This window comes from Budorcas taxicolor, chromosome 13 (genome assembly GCF_023091745.1).
Source record: "Budorcas taxicolor isolate Tak-1 chromosome 13, Takin1.1, whole genome shotgun sequence".
NCBI lineage: Eukaryota > Metazoa > Chordata > Mammalia > Artiodactyla > Bovidae > Budorcas > Budorcas taxicolor.
In genome coordinates, this window is record NC_068922.1 from 43395859 (window position 1) to 43418022 (window position 22164).

A 22164-nucleotide genomic window follows, 5' to 3' on the forward strand; every position below is an offset into this window, starting at 1 on the left:
TATTCTTTATTAAGGGATTACATTTTGAAAAAATGCTTATTAAACATTCTTTCAAATTGTGTGACTTGTGTGTTTGTATGTACTACAAGATAGTTGTTTCAAATCATGTTTGATCAAGAGTGGGCTTCTTAATTAGAAAAATGAAATGACGGGCATTGGAGGTTTCTGTGTAACATATGGTCAATAACTGTTCTGCACATCTCATCATTATATAACTTGAGATATTCCGATAAGAAAAAGCAAACAAGCTAAGTGGTTAAATACTCCTCTTACCCTGTGGGACTCATTTAATCCGTCTCCTCCTACAGCATGTCTGCTAACATTGGACAGTCAGCTGGGGCGTTAACTTCCTGTTATTTATAACCTCTGAAGTCAAAAGAAAAAAATCAATCTGCTTACTTAGTGGAGCAACAAACAATGGATCCCAAAGACCAGCGAGTGAAGCTTAATGATGGCCACTTCATTCCTGTCCTGGGATTTGGAACCTACGCACCTCCAGAGGTAACATTAGTGGCTGTGGGTTGAGATATAAATAGTAAGTGAATGTAACATGAGAGCAAGGGACTTGGGTTGTCAAGCACTGAACTCCTGTGTGACTCTGGGAGGATCACGAGGTTCCACTAACCAGGCTAGAACCATGCCCTGTGAAAGGGGAGAGAGCATCCAGTCTTCACTCTGCATCAGGATCTGAGGCTGTGCTCACCTGCAGATTACTCTGGGTTCCCCTCCAGTTTCCACCTCTTTCCCAGATTTGCTTTGAGGGGGATTGCAATGGTGGGGTTTCTCTGTGTATTTAATTAGTTCAAAAATTTGCTCCTTCTGAAAAGACATGACCCAGAGAAATATTTGAGTTAAAGTTCTCAAAGATGAGGTAACTGAAAACTAATGGGAGACAATTTCTTTTCTACTCTGGGGTGCCTGCTTGGTGCTAAGCAAGACACTCCAGCTGTGTTTTGCCTGTACTTCTGTTTCTGCTTGGAAGCTTCTTCTAATGGAAAATATACTGTCATTTGAGAGGATAAGCTACAGTCTTACAGGAAAGGTTTTGTAATGTTTCCTTGGGTGTCGTAATATGTTTTTATTAAAGTATAATTTTCAGTGCTTGGTCGTAAGAGGAGTGTTGGTGATCATCAACAATGGATCTTTTATGAGAATATAGCTTTGTACAGCTTTAATAGATACAGTTTTTATTTAGTGTATTCTGTGTGGCTTCACTGGTAAACAGAGGTCTCAATAGCTTTCACCTGCTTTCTTGATGCTTTTACCAGACAACTTACACCTTTATTGATTTTGCTTCAAACATCTCACAGTATAAATCATATCCATGACTACAACCTTATACTGAGTCTTATGATTTCTTCCAGCAACTTGAAGTGGTCTTGCTGATGCCAGCAATCAACCACCAATTGCCTGGTATTAAATGTTTCTGCGTGCCCATTTAGTTACTTACTAGGAATGAAGCAGACGACAGATGATGAGATGGTTGGACGACATCACTGACCCAGTGGATATGAGTTTGAGCAAACTCCAGGAGATAGTGAAAGACAGGGAAGTCTGACGTGCTGTAGTCTCTGAGGTCTCAAAGAGTTGGCCACGACTTGGTGACTGAGCAATAACAATGTTCAGGGAAACTGTCATGGCTACATCACCACACATACAGAACTAACCAAAGGCACACAAAAAAGTGGGTTCTTGGGAAGATCAGCCTGGGCCTTAGCAATCTCATAATCATGTGGATATTTAACTTTATTTTTGTTGCTTATGTAGGTTCCTAAGAGTGAAGCGCTGGAGGTCACCAAATTTGCTATAGAGGTTGGATTCCGCCATATTGACAGTGCTCATTTGTATCAGAATGAAGAGCAGGTTGGCCAGGCCATTCGAAGCAAGATTGCCGATGGGACTGTGAAGAGAAAAGATGTATTCTACACTTCAAAGGTGCTGTGTGTTTTCTGTGTGCACATGTGTGTAAGTGATTGTGTGCAGGTGACAATTAGGTAACAGGATCAGTAGTTATTTGGTCAATGGTACTTATTGCTACAACTTTTTTCACATATATTTATATATTAAATCTAATATCCTTCTCCACCAAACCATACTCTCCCACCAAAGGAAGAATGTGATTATACCCTTCTCATCATCGGTGTGTTCAAATTTTAATTTTAAATTAGTCCCTTGCTTCTCTGAGCCTATACCAGAGCAATGTGATTTAGTATGGGCGAATGAATCAGAGAGAACAGTTGTCAGATTATAGCTTTCCTTATCACCTGGTAGACTTTCTAGAATTTCTTCTCATTCTGAATCAGTTCTTGGATCTGTCAGTATGAGAGCATTAGGACAGGCACTTTGTGTATCACACAAGATCTAGCCAAAGTGTCTTGACTTATCTTCTGCCCATGTTAATATGTTCAAGGTCTTTTCCCTACAGTTACGTAAACAGCAAGCTATTAATTAATTCTGAGAGATCTGATTGTTTGATCCAGTTAGAGCAAGTTTGTGAGCAGGTTTCACATTCTATCAAACATAATCAGATGATGAACATGGTAATTTTCCAATAATTCTTTTTATCTCTTCCTTCATTTCACTCCATTGTGAGTGATGTAACTATGTCTGATTCAACTGATGATAATTTAAGCAAATAATAAAGCTTACATGGGTAAGTTAGATCAAAAAGGACCTCGAAAGGAAAATGAGCGTCTTTCTTGAGGTCATTTGTTTTAATCAATAAAAATGTCTAAAGTGTTAGACATAGTCCATTAGTTGTGTCCATCTCTTTGTGACCCCATGGGCTACAGCCTGCCAGTTTCCTCTGTCCATGGAATTGTACAGACAAGAATACTGGAGTGGGTCTCCTTCTACAGGGGATCTTCTCCAGGTAAGAATACTGGAGTGGGTTGCCATTCCCTTCTCCAGGGCATCTTCCAAACCCAGGGGTCAAATCTGGTCTCCTCCATTGCAGGCAGATTCTTTACTGTCTCAGCTACCAGGGAAGCCCCCAAATGTCTAAATATTAGATGAAAGAAGAAAAAAAATTACCTGAAGTATTGAAATTCCCTGGGGGTCCAATGGTTGGGACTCAGTGTATTATTGCCATGAGCCTGGGTTTCATCCCTAACTAGGGAACTAAGATCTCTTCAGCCTCACATTTAGGGCCCCCCATTCCCCCCACCAAATTACCTAAAGAATTAATTTAACACAGCTTCTATTGTTTAACCTCTGCAGCTTTGGTCCACTTCTCTTCATCCAGAATTGGTCAGACCAGCCTTGGAAAAGTCACTGAATAATCTTCAACTGGACTATGTCGATCTCTATATTATTCATTTTCCAGTGGCTCTGAAGGTTGGCAATCTATTTTTAAAATCAGTCACATATATATTTTTTCTTGCCTCAGAATGATTATAAACTTGCATGGATGGTTGACAAGATTTTTCTTAGTAGGTTGTAGGGAAGCCCTCACTACAGCAGAATCCTCTCAAAAATTCATTTGTGATAATCTTTTTACTGAGTTTCTTTGAATACATTACCTGCTTCCCAGAGAAAGGAGTTAAATAATCTGACTCAAAAACTTGTGAAAATAAAAATAGGCCAGTTCAATATAGTCAAGATTATGACTCCTGAGTCTCTGGGGATTTCATGAACCCAGAGTTTGGTGCAGCCATGGTGAGCATGAAACTGCCTTACATTGAACATGATGAGTTTATCTTTTCTTTCAAGTTGAGCAGATTTGGTGCTCTTTCTGTGTAGGTCTAAACCTCCCAGCCTTTATAGGGAATTGGGAAGCCTTGGCTACACTAATGTCTATTTTCATGAAGTTTGTAGACTGCGCTCAACCACTAAGAACTGTATCATGTAGAACTCTTGATTTTAAGTTACAGAAATCTACTCAAGCCACCTGATGCAAAATAGCTTGGAGGACTATAACAATGGCAGGTCCCAACCACGGAGATCTAAGGATTTGCAGTACTCTTCAGAAATGTCTTAAAAACAAAAACAAAAAGCCTTTATCAAGGCAATCCTCTAGGTTTGCTTTACTTTTACTGAACATTTTCCATTGGTGGCAAATATGGCCTTGGGACAGCTCAAAGCTCATGGTCATGAATATTTGAAAGCATGTCTGGATCATCCACACTCCGTATCAACTTAAGGAGAGCATTGCTAGTTCATATGCCTGCCCTAGGGTATCAGATGCTCAGAGGGAAAAGGAAGTCTGATTATTTAGCCCAGGTCAAGGTTGCAATTTTTATTCTGGAAATAAAGCCATGTAGCTTACTTCCATTCCCAGCTCAAAAGAGGCATTTCAAAAGAGGCAATTATAGGAAACAAACAAAATTCACATAAGCCAATATGAGTCCCATTAGGACCTAGAAAAATTATATTTATTACAACAGATAGTATGTGTAAGAGATTAGAATAAGCCTCCCTTTAAAGACATTGCTTAAAACTCCATATGCAATCACTGCAAATATTAGTATCTAGAAATTTATAAACCTACCTCATGAAGGTTTAATCCCTGGTGCCTGGCAAGCTGGCTAAATGTGGAGAAATTAATTTGTGACATCTCTAAAATGACTGCTTCCATTTCAGCCAGGGGAGGGACTTTTCCCAAAAGATGAAAATGGAAAACCAATATTTGACTCAGTGGATCTCTGTCGCACGTGGGAGGTGAGTCTAGGGAGGAGAGAACCAGAGGAGGAACCAGGAGAGGGGGAACCTCCTTCCTTTCTTCCACCTGTGAGAATGGGCTGTGGACCATCAGACTCAGCAGTTCATGAATCTAAGGGCTGTGATGCTAGGGTTGTGGGGGAGGAAACCATTGCTGAAATGTTCACAGAAAGGAATAGAGGAGAATTTTGGCCAGTAAGACAGGCATCTATTTCCTTCCACGTGATATGTCTTCTCTGAGGTTTTTCTTAGGAGATAGTAATTTTTCTTGTGTCATGACCTTCTTCCCCTTTTTCCTTCCTTATAATCAATGCTAATTCTGGACAGGAGACATTTTTTACAGATTGTTTTTCAGCTTTTTTTTACAGATTGTTTTTCAGCTTTTTTATTCTTGTTCTATTGACCATTCCAAGTGACTGTTCATGACTGTTCACCACCCCTCCCTCCCAGGCCCTGGAGAAGTGTAAGGATGCAGGGCTGACCAAGTCCATTGGGGTGTCCAATTTCAACCACAAGCAGCTGGAGAAGATCCTGAACAAGCCAGGGCTCAAGTATAAGCCCGTCTGCAACCAGGTGAGCAGCTCGGCTCCTCTCGCTCCTGCTCTTCAGAACCTCCTTCTTGCACTGGAGCCTGATGTCTGTCTGTCCTCCACTCCTTTGTGGACAGAAGATTCTAGAGAATAGGACTCACAGTGGTATCTGTGTCTGCTAATGTCTGGGTAGAAAATTTGGGAGAACTTTCTGTTAAATTGTGGTAGGGACTGAGGGAAGGTAATGGAGGTGAAAGGGGTTAGACTAGACAGGCAGAACTAAAGGAAGAAGGTGTTTTCCTGAGCTGAAAGCATGACCAGAAGTTGATGTGAAAGTGCTCAGAGGGAACTGTGTACAGGAAGAAAGACAATGAACATATGTGTTTCCCAAGTGGAGCATCAGTAAAGACTCTGTCTGCACTGAAGGAGAAGCAGGCTCCATCCCTGGGTCAGGAAGATCCCCTGGATGAGGAAAAGACAACTCACTCCAGTATTCTTGCCTGGGAAATCCCATGGACAGAGGAGCCTGGTGGGCTACAGTTCATGGGGGTTGCAAGAGTTGGACAGCTAAACAACTAAACCACCACCACCAAAGAAAAGTCATATAAGATGGGTTTCAGAGTTTGTATGGGGTTTGAATGACTGAATCCTTAGTCTTGGTGTCTTGGCATTTATGAGCACAGTAGAGAAACAGGCAGCACAGTACACAAAAATGTACTGGAGATGATGAAAATCATCCAGGTAAGAGGGTGAAGTTGAAGGATCATGGTGATGCTAACACTAGATGAAATATTTACTCTGAAATATTTACTCAAATGTAGAGCCCACCTTGTGATTTTCTCCATCTTGGATTAGTTCTCCCACCTATGTCTATGATAAAATTAACTATATAAACACACTTTTCTCTATTTTTCTCTTGATATTGATATTTCCAGTTTACATTTAAGTTGCAGTTTTTCCTTTAGCACCTCTTAAACTTTTAATCTTCCTCTTTCCTGTTAATATTGCCTTTTCATATAATCTGACACTCTTCTTTGTTGACATTCTACAGGTGGAATGTCACCCTTATCTCAATCAGAGCAAACTGTTGGAGTTCTGCAAGTCACATGATATTGTTCTTGTTGCCTATGGCGCTCTGGGATCCCAAAGAATAAAAGGATGGTATTGAATCCTATTGAAGACAAGTGGGAGTTTGCCTAAAATTCAATTTTTGATGAAATAGTTTAAATCGTACAGTACTCAGATAACTCTCATAGGCAGAGGGGAGAAAGGGGAAGGATGGAAAGAATTCTTCTCTTTTATTTTCCCAGCTCCCAGACAATTTTTCTACATTGTATTAGCCTTATAGATTCATCAGGAACAAGTGTCTGTATTAAAATCTCTATATAATCTCTCTTTGAGACCAAAGACACAAGCTATGTCATGATTTACTTATCTATTAACTCGTGAACATATTTCTAAAAATATGCATTTCTAGCCTCACTTACCTTATGTTTAAAATTGGGATAGTAATATGCAACTCCCAGATCTATCATGATAGAAAAAATTCAAATATGAAGCATTTTTTTAAACATCCATAGAAGACTAATGGTGAAATGAATAGCTCTCATTTTGAGACTATTCAAGTTTGATCAATACCCTAGAAAAGTAAAAAAAAAAAAAAAAAAAAATTCCTAGTCTTTTCCTTCTCTTTTTCTATTCATGGTGGTTAAAGAAGAAAAAAAGTAAAAAAGAGAAATAAATTCCACCTGTTTGGCAGCACTGGCCTCAACTCAAAAATGCATCTGAATCACCTGCACAGCTTTGTAAACACAGAATGGGAAGTGACACAGTTGTGGTTCTGATTCAGTTGGTATTCAGCTCAGCCATGGAATTTGTATTTCTAACAAGATCCCAAGTGATGCTGATGCTGTTGGTCCATGGACCACACTTTGAGAAGCACTGTCTAGAGTGGACCTACTTGGTCTGTTTGGGAAGTCACCTTACAAATAAGTCTCAGCTCCTCAGCATTTCTGAATTTCCTTTCAGGGTGAACCCAAACCTCCCCTTTCTCTTGGAGGACCCAGTTCTCTCTGCCATTGCCAAAAAGCACAAGCAAACCCCAGCTGTGGTTGCCCTTCGCTACCAGATACAACGTGGGGTTGTGGTTCTGGCCAAGAGTTACAACAAGAAGCGGATCAAAGAGAACATACAGGTGATGAGTGGGGCTGTGGGCAGAGGGCTCCTAAGGAATATCCTTCACAAGGGTCATTCTTTGTCCAACTGAGGACAGATATGGCTTCCCTGTCCCCTCTTCTTGTCCCCATCCAGTTGGAAAGTCCTCCAGTCCCCAGGGTAAGACTGGCTCCTTGCGGGGGTGGGGGAGGTAATGTGATTGTTCCTTCCTCCCAGGTGTTTGACTTTGAACTGACTCCAGAAGACATGAAAGCAATCGATGGCCTCAACAGCAGCATAAGATATAATGAGCTACTACTGTAAGTGACTTGCAGATGCTTCACGATTTTCTGTAGCAGGCAGGTCAACAGGGAACTAACATTTTTCAAAGCTTAGTTTTAGGGAGACAGTCCTAATTTCCAGCATAGGAGTAAACCAGGGGCTTCCTGTAGACCTCAGACCAGAGGTTTTCTCCAAGGCTCTATCTCTGACCAACAGAAATGTGACTGGGGCCCAGGCCAGCCCAGAGATGATATGGTGGTAAATTCACTACTTTGTACCGCTCATCCCTGTGTCTGGTGCACCTCCTCTCAGGGCCCAGGCACCCTGTGGACACAGACAGCACAGAGCTTTCAGCCCACTATTTTTTAAGGACTTATGAAAATATTTCATCTTCAATTCTTTTTTACATCAGGGGGAAATGATTATATTAATGATTACTATGTAATAATGAATCCATCCTTTAGCACGTTCATGTTTATCCTAATACAATTGTAAAATGCCATGCTTATGTTTTTATGGAGGAGGGGCCCACAAAGGCCACTGTATATGGGTACTGAGAGGTCACAGTGGGCCTGCTTCAACTCTGCCCCACCCCCGCCCCCTGCCAAGAGTCTAGTTGCTTTTCTCCCTATTGGGCATTTCTTTACCAAGCCATCATTCATTTCTTTCAAATTTATCTCTTCATTGGCCTTTTCCCCCTGTTCTAATTTCCATTTCTTCATCCTTATAATGTCACCAAATGAATCACAAGTAGATCATGAGCTTAACTGACCCTCCAGTGAGTGATGGCCATGTCCTTGGCAGGACACACTCAGGTAAGATCGTCTGGTCTCTCTGGTTTTTTGAGTCCAGACTCACCCCAGTGTAGCCTTTGTCAACCAGGGCTCCATCCCACGGGGAGCCCATACCTCCTTGACTTTGACTTAGTCAGTACCATGGAATTTCAGCTGCCTAATTACTGCAGGTGGTTGTCAGAACTGAAGAGACAGAAGGCTAATCAAACACAAAGAAGTTGAAAGGGAGTTTAAGGAGAAGAACATACAATTTAGTGATAAAACAAACATTTAGTTTTGAATGAAAGATCTCAAAACTCTCTCTTGTTTGTAAAGCTGTATCTTGATAAATGAAAAAAGATGGATCCTTTTCTGTTCTCAGCCTTTGAACTATATTTCTATGTGCTCCTTCATTAAGCTGTGAATGCCTAGACTTGCTCATATTTGTGGGTTTAGGTAAACAGCATGGTTCTTTTGATATGGAATTGCTCAAAATACACTCTTTAATGAATTGAATTGAAAAGGACAAATTTAGAAAGAAAAATGGGAACACAAGAAGCAGAAGACAATGGTAATACCAATTATGAACAATAAGCATTCTCATAAATTATACAGTGATTTATTCTCTAGTTATGATCACTCAGATGAATGTGATATCTCTTCATTATATTAGAAGCTCCTCACCAGGGGCACCCTGTGTCCTGGCTTCAGTAGTTATTTTCTGAATGTTGTGTGAAAAAGATCAACTAGTTCCTTAAGGGTTCTCCTTTTCATCATCTAGCGTCCTATGTTTTACCTATGGCTCCATCTTTAGCCATCGTTCATTTTTTAAAAAACTTTTAAAAACCATTAAAAATTTTAAAAAGTTATTTATTTTGGCTGTGCTGGATCTTTGTTGCTGCGTGGGCTTTCTTCTCTAGCTGAGGCGAGTGGAGGTTACTCTGTAGTTGTGCTTCGTGGGCTTCTCATTGCAGTGGCTTCTTTTATTGTGGAGCACAGGCTCGAGGGTGCATGGTCTTCAGGAGTTGTGGTCCCCGGGCTCTAGAACACATGCTCAGTGGTGGTGATGCATGGGCTTAGTTATTCCATGGCATATGGGATCTTCCTGGACCAGGGATCAAACCCGTGTCTCCTGGATGGGCAGGCAGATTCTTATCTACTGAGCCACCAGGGAAGCCCCTAGCCATAGTTCTTGGGCCCTTTCATAAACTGTAACCTGGGTCAAATTACCTGTCATTGTGTAGATTTTGGGACTGGACGTACAGGTCCAGTGTGCACATGGAGATGGCATCTGCGTGTGTTCTTGCTGGGGGAGAAAGAGGGACGTGTTTGTAGATTCAGAGTGTTAACCCATCCTGACTGCAACACAGAGTCAAGCTCTCTATGACAACATGACAGATTTAATAAATTAACACTCCTCTTTCTCTTTCAGGGGTGTTGGTCACCCTGAGTATCCATTTTTTGAAGAATATTGACTGTGAGCTGTATACGCGCATTATACCAGAACGACTTGCTTCTAGGGCTGTGAAGAGGATTTCTGTACTTGGTAGAGGTGCTTAAAAAAAGTGTCTTCCATTTCAAAAACTTGCCTTTCCTTTATTAAAAAACATTTTATGAAATAGTGGTCTTGAAAGTATTGATTCTTGTCTTTCCCAATAATTAAAATAATACATGTAAAAGCTACAGAAAATTTGGAAAATAAAAGGGAAAGTTTAGACAATGAAGCTAACCTGTGATTAATCCATTTAGTAATACTTAACTTTGGTGCATTTTCCTTTGTCAGTGAAATGTTAGTCAGTTGACCTAAGAAAGAAATGGAAAATTTTATTTGATTTAAATGTGAGGATTAATACCTTCAAGGAAGAGCATCTCAGAAAGTTCTGAGAACTGTTCTGTCCATTAGAGGTCTAGGTACAGTTATGGAAGTTTTTAGAAAGAAGGCTGTACATCAAATGACATATTATTGACAGTGTACATAATCCAGATCTAAGCATCATCGTGCTGGGTCATGTAACGCCTAACAAGGTCAAGATAGAACGCTCTCTTTTAAGGAATTGTCTTACTGATTCTGGGAAAATGTTGCTTTTCATGGTTGAGCAGGTCTTCCCTCTGATGGGGAGGTCTGATCCATAGGTCATGCAGACTCACAACTCACAGTGAGGAGAGAGGAGTGCAAAGGACAGAGAAGAATTTTTTGTTGCTGAAGTTTGTCTTGTCTTTTCACAAAATATGTAATTTATTTCACACTTTCGTAATTTTCCTTTCCAACTGTGTGTGCATTCGTGCTAAGTCACTTCAGCCGTGTCTGACTCTTGGCGACCCTATGGACTGTACGCTGTGAGGCTCTTCTGTCCATGGCATTGTCCAGGCAAGAATGCTGGAGGGGGTTGCCACGCTCTCTTCCAAGGGTCCTTCCCGATCAAGAAATTGAACCTGCGTCTCCTGCATTGGCAGGCAGGTTCTTTACCACTGGCGCCACCTTGTGTATTTATTTATAAATTGAAATAATCTTCAACACACAGGTTGCATACTTTCTTTTTACTTAGCTTAAGTATCTTGGTAAGCTATAGCATAGTATTTTAAAATTCCAGTATTATATTTTGTCTATTGTAAAGCAGTGCATCATATCAAATTATCCAATTTTAAGTCATCTGCCCATGCTCAGCGTTTTTTTAAAATTAATTTATTTTTTATTGAAGGATAATTGCATTACAGAATTTTGCTGTTTTCTGTCAAACTTCAACATGAATCAGCCATAGGTATACATATATCCTCTCCCTTTTGAAACTACCTCCCATCTTCTTCCCCATCCCACCCCTCTAGGTTGATACAGAGCCCCTGTTTGAGTTTTCTGAGCCATACAGCAAATTCCCACTGGCTATCTATTTTACATATGGTAATGTAAGTTTCCATGTTACTCTTTCCATACATCTCACGCTCTCCTCCCCTCTCCCCATGTACATAAGTCTATTCTCTATGTCTATTTCTCCATTATTGCCCTGTAAATAAATTCTTCAGTACCATTTTTTTGGATTTTGTGTATATGTGTTAGATTATAGTATATATTTTTCTCTTTCTGACTCACTTCACTCTGTATAATAGGTTCTACATTCACCTACCTCATTAGAACTGACTCAAATGTGTTCCTTTTTATGGCTGAGTAATATGCCATTGTGTATATATACCACAACTTCTTTATCCATTCATCTGTCGATGGACATCTAGGTTGCTTCCATGTTCTAGCTATTGTAAATAGTGCTGCAGTGAACAATGGGATATATGTGTCTCTTTCTTTTATTATTACTATTATTTTTTACTTTACAATATTATATTGGTTTTGCCATACATCAACATGAATCTGCCATGGGTGTACACAAGTTCCCCATCCTGAACCCCCCTCCCACCTCCCTCCCCATACCATCCCTCTGGGTCATCCCAGTGTGCCAGCCCCAAGCATCCTGTATCCTGCATTGAACCTGGACTGGCGATTCATTTCTTATATGATATTATACATGTTTCAATGCCATTCTCCAAATCATCCCACCCTCTCCCTCTCCCACAGAGTCCAAAAGACTGTTCTATACATCTGTGTCTCTTTTGCTCTCTTGCATACAGGGTTATCATTACCATCTTTCTAAATTACATATATATGCAATAGTATACTGTATTGGTGTTTTTCTTTCTGGCTTACTTCACTCTGTATAATAGGCTCCAGTTTCATCCACCTCATTAGAACTGATTCAAATGTATTCTTTTTAATGGCTGAGTAATACTCCATTGTGTATATGTACCACAGCTTTCTTATCCACTCGTCTGCTGATGGACATCTAGGTTGTTTCCATGTCTTGGCTATTATAAACAATGCTGTGATGAACATTGGGGCACACGTGTTTCCTTGGTGTGCATGCCCAGCAATGGGATTGCTGGGTCATAAGGCAGTTCTATTTGCAATTTTTAAGGAATCTCCACACTGTTCTCCATAGTGTCTATACTAGATTGCATTCCCACCAACAGTGTAAGAGGGTTCCCTTTTCTCCACACCCTCTCCAGCATTTATTGCTTGTAGACTTTTGGATTGCAGCCATTCTGACTGGCGTGAAATGGTACCCCACTGTGGTTTTGATTTGCATTTCTCTGATAATGAGTGATGTTGAGCATCTTTTCATGTGTTTGTTAGCCATCTGTATGTCTTCTTTGGAGAAATGTCTATTTAGTACTTTGGCCCATTTTTTGATTGGGTCGTTTATTTTTCTGGAATTGAGCTGCAGGAGTTGTTTGCATATTTTTGATATTAGTTGTTTGTCAGTTGCTATATGCACCCAACATAGGAGCACCATAATATGTAAGAAAATGCTAACAAGTATGAAAGGGGAAATTAACAATAACACAATAATAGTGGGAGACTTTAATACCCCACTCACACCTATGGATAGATCAACTAAACAGAAAATTAACAAGGAAACACAAACTTTAAATGATACAATAGGCCAGTTAGACCAAATTGATATCTATAGGACATTTCACCCCAAAACAATGAATTTCACCTTTTTCTCAAGTGCACACGGAAACTTCTCCAGGATAGATCACATCCTGGGCCATAAATCTAGCCTTGATAAATTAAAAAAAAAAAAAAGAAATCATTCCAAGCATCTTTTCTGACACAGTGCAGTAGATTAGATCTCAATTACAGGAGAAAAACTATTAAAAATTCCAACATATGGAGGATGAACAACATGCTGCTGAATAACCAACAAATCACAGAAGAAATCAAAATATGCATAGAAATGAATGAAAATGAACACACAACAACCCAAAACCTGTGGGACACTGTAAAAGCAGTGCTAAGGGGAAAGTTCATAGCAATACAGGCATACCTCAAGAAACAAGAAAAAAGTCAAATAATAACTCTACACGCTAAGAGTCGGACATGACTGAGCGGCTTCACTTTCACTTTTCAGATTCATGCATTGGAGAAGGAAATGGCAACCCGCTTCAGTGTTCTTGCCTGGAGAATCCCAGGGATGGGGTAGCCTGGTGGGCTGCCGTCTGTGGGGTCGCACAGAGTTGGACACGACTGAAGTGACATAGCAGCAGCAGCAGCTACACACCTAAAGCAACTAGAAAAGGAAGAAATGAAGAACGCCAGGGTTAGTTCAGTTCAGTTCAGTTCAGTTGCTCAGTCATGTCCGACTCTTTGAGACCCCACGAATCGCAGCATGCCAGGCCTCCCTGTCCATCACCAACTCCCGGAGTTCACTCAGACTCACATCCATTGAGTCCGTGATGCCATCCAGCCATCTCATACTCAGTTGTCCCCTTCTCCTCCTGCCCCCAATCCCTCCCGGCATCACAGTCTTTTCCAATGAGTCAACTCTTCGCATGAGGTGGCCAAAGTACTGGAGTTTCAGCTTTAGCATCAGTCCTTCCAAAGAAATTCCAGGGTTGATCTCCTTCAGAATGGACTGGTTGGATCTCCTTGCAGTCCAAGGGACTCTCAAGAGTCTTCTCCAACACCACATTTCAAAAGCATCAATTCTTCGGTGCTCAGCCTTCTTCACAGTCCAACTCTCACATCCATACGTGACCACAGGAAAAACCATAGCCTTGACTAGACGGACCTTAGTCGGCAAAGTAATGTCTCTGCTTTTGAATATGCTATCTAGGTTGGTCATAACTTTTCTTCCAAGGAGTAAGTGTCTTTTAATTTCATGGCTGCAGTCACCATCTGCAGTGATTTTGGAGCCCAAAAAAATAAAGTCTGGCACTGTTTCCCCATCTATTTGCCATGAAGTGATGGGACCAAATGCCATGATCTTTGTTTTCTGAATGCTCACCTTTAAGCCAACTTTTTCACTCTCCTCTTTCACTTTCATCAAGAGGCTTTTTAGTTCTTCTTCACTTTCTGGCATAAGGGTGGTGTCATCTGCATATCTGAGGTTATTGATATTTCTCCCAGCAATCTTGATTCCAGCTTGTGTTTCTTCCAGTCCAGCATTTCTCATGATGTACTCTGCATATAAGTTAAATAAACAGGGTGACAATATACAGCCTTGACATACTCCTTTTCCTATTTGCAACCAGTCTGTTGTTCCATGTCCAGTTCTAACTGCTGCTTCCTGACCTGCATACAGATTTCTCAAGAGGCAGGTTAGGTGGTCTGGTATTCCCATCACTTTCAGAATTTTCCACAGCTTATTGTGATCCACACAGTCAAAGGCTTTGGCATAGTCAATAAAGCAGAAATATATATTTTTCTGGAACTCTCTTGCTTTTTCCATGAGCCAGCGGATGTTGGCAATTTGATCTCTGGTTCCTCTACCTTTTCTAAAACCAGCTTGAACATCAGGGAGTTCATGGTTCATGTATTACTGAAGCCTGGCTTGGAGAATTTTGAGCATTACTTTACTAGCATGTGAGATGAGTGCAATTGTGTGGTAGTTTGAGCGTTCTTTGGCATTGCCTTTCTTTGGGATTGGAATGAAAACTGACCTTTTCCAGTCCTGTGGCCACTGCTGAATTTTCCATATTTGCTGGCATATTGAGTGCAGCACTTTAGAAATCTTAAAAATTAGGGCAGAAATAAATGCAAAAGAAACAAAAGAGACCATAGCAAAAATCAACAAAGCCAAAAGCTGGTTCTTTGAAAGGATAAGTAAGATTGATAAATAATAATCTCATCAAGAAACAAAGGGAGAAAAATCAAATCAATAAAATTAGAAATGAAAATGGAGAGATCACAACAGACAACATAGAAATACAAAGGATCATAAGAGACTACTCTCAGCAATTATATGCCAATAAAATGGACAATGTGGAAGAAATGGACAAATTCTTAGAAAAGTACAAATTTCCAAAACTGAACCGGGAAGAAATAGAAAATCTTAACAGGCCCGTCACAAGCACGGAAATTGTAACTGTAATCAGAAATCTTCCAGCAAACTAAAGCTCAGGTCCAGATGGCTTCACAGCTGAATTCTACCAAAAATTTCGAGAAGAGCTAACACCTATCCTACTCAAACACTTCCAGAAAATTGCAGAGGAAGGTAAACTTCCAAACTCATTCTATGAGGCCACCATCACCCTAATACCAAAACCTGACAAATATGCCACAAAAAAGAAATCTACAGGCCAATATCACTGATGAACATAGATGCAAAAATCCTTAACAAAATTCTAGCAATCAGAATCCAACAACACATTAAAAAGATCATACACCATGACCAAGTGGGCATTTCCCAGGGATGCAAGGATTCTTCAATATCCGCAAATCAATCAATGTAATTCACCACATTAACAAATTGAAAAATAAAAGCCATATGATTATCTCAATAGATGCAGAGAAAGCCTTTGACAAAATTCAACATCCATTTATGATAAAGAAAAAAACAACTCTCCAGAAAGCAGGAATAGAAGGAACATACCTCAACATAATAAAAGCTATATATGACAAACCCACAGCAAACATTATCCTCAATGGTGAAAAATTGAAAGCATTTCCTCTAAAGTCAGGAACAAGACAAGGGTGCCCACTCTCATCACTACTATTCAACATAGTTTTGGAAGTTTTGGCCACAGCAATCAGAGCAGAAAAAGAAATAAACGGAATCCAAATTGGAAAAGAAGAAGTAAAACTCTCAGTTTGCACATGTGTCTCTTTCAATTTTGGTTTCCTCAACGTATATGACTAGGAGTGGGAATGCTGGGTCATATGGTGCTTTTAATCCTAGTTTTTAAAGGAATCTCCATACAGTCTTCCATAGTGGCTGTATCAATTTACATTCCCACCAACAGTGCAAGAGTTCTCCCTTTTCTCCACACCCTTTCCAGCATTTATTGTTTGTAGACTTTTTGAGGGGGCTATTCTGACTGATATGAGGTGGTATCTCATTGTAGGTTTGATTTGCATTTCTCTAATAATGAGCGATGTTGAGCATCTTTTCATATGTTTGTTAACCACCTATATGTCTTCTTTGGAGAAATGAATGTTTAGGTCTTTTTTCACACTTTTTGATTGGGTTGTTTTTCTGGTATTCAGTTGTATGAGCTGCTTATATATTTTGGAAATTAATCCTTTATCAGTTGTTTCATTCACTATTATATTCTCCCATTCTGAAGGTTGTGTTTTCACCTTGCTTATAGTTTCCTTTGCTGTGCAAAAGCTTTTAAGTTTAATCTTAAGTTTAAAGCTTTTAAGTTAAAAGTAAACAAGTCCCACTTGTTTACTTTTTATTTCCATTACTCTAGGAGTTGGGTCATAGAGGATCTTGCTTTAATTTATGTCACTGAGTGTTCTGTCTATGTTTTCCTCTAAGAGTTTTATAGTTTCTGGTCTTACATTTAGGTCTCTCATCCATTTTGAGTTTATCTTTGTGTATGGTGTTAAGAAGTATTCTAATTTCATTCTTTTACATGTAGCTGTCCAGTTTTCCCAGCACCATTTATTGAAGAGGCTGTCTTTGCCCCAGTGTATATTCTTGCCTCCTTTGTAAAAAATAAGGTACCCATAGATGCATGGGTTTACTTCTGGACTTTATCTTGTTTCACTGGTCTATATTTCTGTTTTTGTGTCAGTACCATACTGTCTTGATGACTATAGCTTTGTAGTATAACCTGAAGTCAGGAAGCTTGATTCCTCCAGCTCCATTCTTCTTTCTCACTGCTTTAGCTATTCAGGGTCTTTTGTGTTCCCATATGAATTGTGAAATTTTTGTTCTAGTTCTGTGAAAAATGCCATTGGTAATTTGATAAGGATTGCACTAAATCTGTAGATTGCATTTGGTAATACAGTCATTTTCACAATATTGATTCTTCCTACCCAGGAACATGGAATATCTCTCCATCTGTTTATGTCACCTTGGATTTCTTTCATTAATGTCTTATAATTTTCTGTGTATAGTTCTTTCATCTCCTTAGGTAAGTTTATTCCTAGATATTTAATTCTTTCTGTTGCAATGGTGAATAGGATTGATTCCATAATTGCTCTTTCAGAGTTTTCATTGTTATTATATAGAAATGCAAGTGATTTCTGCATATTGATTTTTTATCCTGCAACTTTGCTAAATTCACTGATTCACTTTACTTCAGTTCAGTCACTCAGTCATGTCCGACTCTTTGTGACCCCATGAACTGTAGCATGTCAGGCCTCCTTGTCCATCACCAACTCCTGGAGTTTACCCAGACTCATGTCCGTTGAGTTGGTGATGCCATCCAACCATCTCATACTCTGTCATCCCCTCTCCTCCTGCCCTCAGTCTTTCCCAGCATCAAAGTCTTTTCAGATGAGTCAGCTCTTTGCATCAAGTGGCCGAAGTATTGGAGTTTCAGCTTCAACATCAGTCCTTCCAATGAACACCCAGGACTGATCTCCTTTAGGATAGACTGGTTAGATCTCCTTGCAGTCCAAGAGACTCTCAAGAGTTTCTTCTCCAACACCACAGTTCAAAAGCATCAGTTCTTCAGTGCTCAGCTTTCTTTATAGCCCAACTCTCATATCCATACATGATCACTGGAAAAACCATAGTCTTAGCTCTAGTAATTTTCTGATAATATCTTTAGGGTTTTCTATGTACCGTATCATGTCATCTGCAAACAATGAGAGCTGTACTTCTTTTCTGATCTGGATTCTTTTTATTTCTTTTTCTTCTCTGATTGCTGTAGGTAGCACTTTCAGAACTATGCTGAATAATAGTGGAGGAAGTGGACACCCTTGTCTTGGGGATCTTAGGATCAGGGAATCTTAAGGTGAATGCTTTCAGAATAATGTTTGCTGTGTTGCTTATCATTTATGGCCTTTACTATGTTGAGGTAGGTTCCTTCTGTGCCCATTTTTGGAAGAGTTTTAATCATAAATAGGTGCTGAATTTTGTCATTTTGTCAAAGGTTTTTTTCTGCATCTATTGAGATTACCATATGGTTTTTATCTTTCAATTTGGTAATATGGTGTATCACACTGATTGATTTCCATGTATTGAAGAATCCTTCCATCCCTGGAATAAACCCAAGTTGATCACAGTGTATGAGCTGTTTGATGTGTTGCTGAACTCTGTTTGTTAAAATTTTGTTGAGGATTTTTGCATCTATGTTCATCAGTGATATTGGCTTATAGTTTTCTTTTCCTGTGTTATCTTTGTCTGGTTTTGGTATTAGGGTGATGGTGGTCTTGTAGAATGAGTTTGGAAGTGTTCCTTCCTCTGCAATTTTTTGAAAGTTTTAGAAGGATAGGCATTAGCTCTTCTCTAAATGTTTGATAGAATTCTCCCGTGAAGCCATCAGGTTCTGGGCTTTTGTATTTGGGGAGATTTTTGATCACAGCTTCAATTTCAGTACTTGTAATTGGGTTGTTTATAATTTCTATTTCTTCCTGGTTCAGTCTTGGAAGATTGAATTTTTCTAAGAGTCTGTCCATTTCTTCCAGGTTATCAATTTTATTGCCTTATAGTTGTTCATAATAGTCTCTTATAATCCTTTGTATTTCTACAGTGTCTGTTGTAACCTCTCCTTTTCTTTTTCCAATTTTGTTGATTTGATTCTTCTCTCTTTTTTCCTTGATGAGTCTGGCTAAGGATTTGTCATTTTTTTTATCTTCTCAGAGAACCAGCTTTCAATTTTATTAATCTTCACTGTTGTTTCTTTCATTTTTTTTCCATTTATTTCTGCTCTGATCTTTATAACTTCTTTCTTTCTCCTAATTTTGTTTATTTTCTTCTTCCTTTTCCAGTTGCTTTAGGTATAAAGTTCAGTTGTCTATTCGATATTTTTCTTGTTTCTTGAAGTAGGATTTTGTTGCTATAAACTTCCCTCTTAGAACTGCTTTTGTTGCATCCCATAAATTTTGAGTTGTCATGTTTTCATTGTCATTTGTTTCTAGAAATCGTTTGATTTCTCTTTTGATTTCTTCAGTAACCTGTTGGTTATTTAGAGATGTGTTGTTTAATCTCCATGTATTTGTGTTTCTTACAGTTTTTTCTTGTAATTGACATCGAATCTAATAGCATTGTGGTCGAAGAAGATGCATGATACAATTTCAATTTTTAAAAATTTACTGAGGTTTGATTTGTGACCCAAGATGTGGTCTATCCTGGAGAATGTTCCATGTGCACTTGAGAAGAAGGAGTATTCTTCTGCATTTGGATGGAATGTCCTGAAGATATCCGTGAGATCCATCTCATCTAATGTATCATTTAAGACTTGTGCTTCCTTATTAATTTTCTATTTTGATGATCTGTCCATTGGTGTGAGTGGGGTGTTAAAGACTCTTACTGTTATTGTGTTACTGTCAATTTCTCCTTTTATGTCTGTTACTGTTTGTCTTATGTATTGAGGTGCTCCCATGTTGGATGCATAGATATTTACAATTGTTATGTCTTCCTCTTGGATTGATCCCTTAATCACTGTGCAGTGCCCTTGCTTATCTCTTGGAATCTGCTTTATTTTAAGGTCTATTTTGTCTGATATGAGAATTGCTACTCCAGCTTTCTTTTGCTTCCCATTTGCATGGAATATATTTTTCCATCCTCTCAATTTCAGTCTACATGTGTCTTGAGGTCTGAAGTGGGTTTCCTATAGACAGCATATATATGGGTCTTGTTTTTGTATCCCTTCAGCCAGTCTGTGTCTTTCAGTTGGAGAACTTAATCCACTTACATTTAAAGTAATTATCTATCTATCTATCTATCTATCTATCTAGTCCTATTGGCATTTTCTAATTGCTTGGGGTTGATTTTGTATATCTTTTTTCTTCTGTTATATTTCTTGACTATGTAAGTCCATTTAACATTTATTGTAAAGCTGGTTTGGTGGTACTGAATTCTCTTAACTTTTGCTTGTCTGGAAAACTTTTGATTTCCTCATCAGTTTTGAGTGAGATCCCTGCTGGGTACAGTAATCTTGGTTGTAGATTTTTTTCTTTCAGTACTTAAAATATATCCTGCCATTCCCTTCTGGCCTGAAGAGTTTCTGCCGAAATATAAGCTGTTAGGCATATGGGGTTTCCTTTGTATGTTACTTCTTGCTTCTCCCTTGCTTCTTTTAATATTCTTTCTTTGTGTTTAGTCTTTGTTAGTTTGATTCGTATGTGTCTTGGCATGTTTCCCCTTGGGCTTGTCCTATATGGGACTCTTTGTGCCTCTTGGACTTGATTGGCTCTTTCCTTTTCCATGTTGGGGAAATTTTCAACTATAATCTCTTCAAAAATTTTCTCATATCCTTTCTTTTTTTCTTCTTCTTCTGGGACCCCTATAATTTGAATGTTGGTGTGTTTGATATGGTCCCAGAAGTCTCTGAGAACGTCCTCAGCTCTTTTCATTCTTTTTACTTTATTCTGCTCTTCAAAAGTTATTTCCACCATTTTATCTTCCAGCTCACTGATTTGTTCTTCTGATTCATATATTTTGCTATTGATTCCTTCTAGAGTATTTTTGATTTCAGTAATTGTGTTGTTTGTCTCTGTATGCTTATTATTTAGTTCTTCTAGGTCTTTGTTAATTGATTCTTGCTTTTTCTCCATTTTGTTTTCAAGGTTTTTGATCATCCTTACTATCGTTATTCTGAATTCTTTTTCAGGTAATTTTCCTATTTCCTCTTGATTTATTTGGACTTCTGTGTTTCTAGTTTGTTCCCTCATTTGTGCAGTAATTCTCTGCCTTTCTTTTTTTTTTTTTTTTAAGGTATTGTGTTTGATGTCTCCTTTTCCCAGGCTTCAAGGAAAGTTGAATTCTTTCCTTGAAGAAGGTTGAATTCTTTCTTCCTTTTGGTTTCTGACCTCCTAAGGTTGGTTCAGTGGTTTGTGTGAGCTTCGTATACAGTGAGATATGTGCTGAATTTTTGTTTGTTTGGTTGGTTTTCCTCTGATGGGCAAGGCTGAGTGAGATGGTACTCCTGTCTGCTGAAGACTGGGTTTGTTTTTGCTTTGTTTGTTGTTTAGATGAGGCACGCTGCACAGGGTGCTACTGCTGGTTGGGTGATGCTGGGTCTTGTATTCAAGTGCTTTCTTTTGTGTGAATTTTCACTATTTGATACTCCCTAGGGTTAGCTCTCTGGTAGTCTAGGGTCTTGGAGTCAGTGCTCCCACTCCAAAGGCTCAGGGTTTGATCTCTGGTCAGTAACAAAGATTCCACAGGTGGTTTGTTATGGCATTAAGGGAGAGAAAAACAAACATCCAAAAACAAGAAACCAAAGATGAAGCCCAGATAAATGGCAATTACAAAATCAGGCAAATAATAATAAAAATAATGGAATATATACATATACCCCCATGAGCAAAGTGAAAACAGTCCAGCAAAAATAAAGTACAGCAGATTAATCCGGTGAACAAAGGAAATAAAAAATTGTATTTATCCATTAAGAACAAAGCTAACTTAAGCACCAACTGGAAAACAAAACTAAAGCAGGATGCCAAGTAGGGGATAAAGCAATGAAAACAAAACTAACAAATATGTTGAGAAGAAAAGAAAGAAAGAAAAGAAAGGATATGCAAAATTAAATATATATAGATGAAAAAGATTTATATACATTAAAGATTGCTTGTAAGGGGAAAAGAACTGTTGGAAAGGCAAATGCTGAATAAATGTAGAAAAATTATAATCGGTTCAAAAAATTAAAAATTAAGATTATGAAAAATAGAAAAGAGAAAAAAATGGAAGAAAGAAAAAAGGGAGAAAAAGGAAAACTCCACAGAACTGCCAAAGCCTAATGTAGATGCAGAGGTTTTATAACAATAGAAGATGTGATTGAATATACACATATACATATACACCCATAAACAAAAT

At 38.9% G+C, this 22164-nt stretch overlaps 1 protein-coding gene across 3 annotated transcripts; it reads left to right on the forward strand.

Moving 5' to 3' along the window:
- The first annotated feature begins 365 nt into the window (after positions 1-365).
- Positions 366-10029, forward strand: LOC128058203 (dihydrodiol dehydrogenase 3). Of its 3 annotated transcripts, XM_052650590.1 has the most exons (9): positions 366-501; positions 1768-1935; positions 3220-3336; positions 4582-4659; positions 5110-5232; positions 6241-6350; positions 7218-7383; positions 7581-7663; positions 9831-10029. In XM_052650590.1, the coding sequence occupies exons 1-9, from the start codon at positions 418-420 to the stop codon at positions 9871-9873; spliced, it is 972 nt and encodes a 323-aa protein (XP_052506550.1). In that variant the 5' UTR covers positions 366-417; the 3' UTR covers positions 9874-10029. The 3 variants fall into 3 exon arrangements, with proteins under 3 accessions (XP_052506550.1, XP_052506548.1, XP_052506549.1); XM_052650588.1 differs by lacking the exon at positions 4582-4659 and having other exon boundaries at positions 371-501; XM_052650589.1 differs by lacking the exons at positions 3220-3336; positions 4582-4659 and having other exon boundaries at positions 371-501; positions 9831-10028.
- The last annotated feature ends 12135 nt before the right edge of the window (positions 10030-22164 follow it).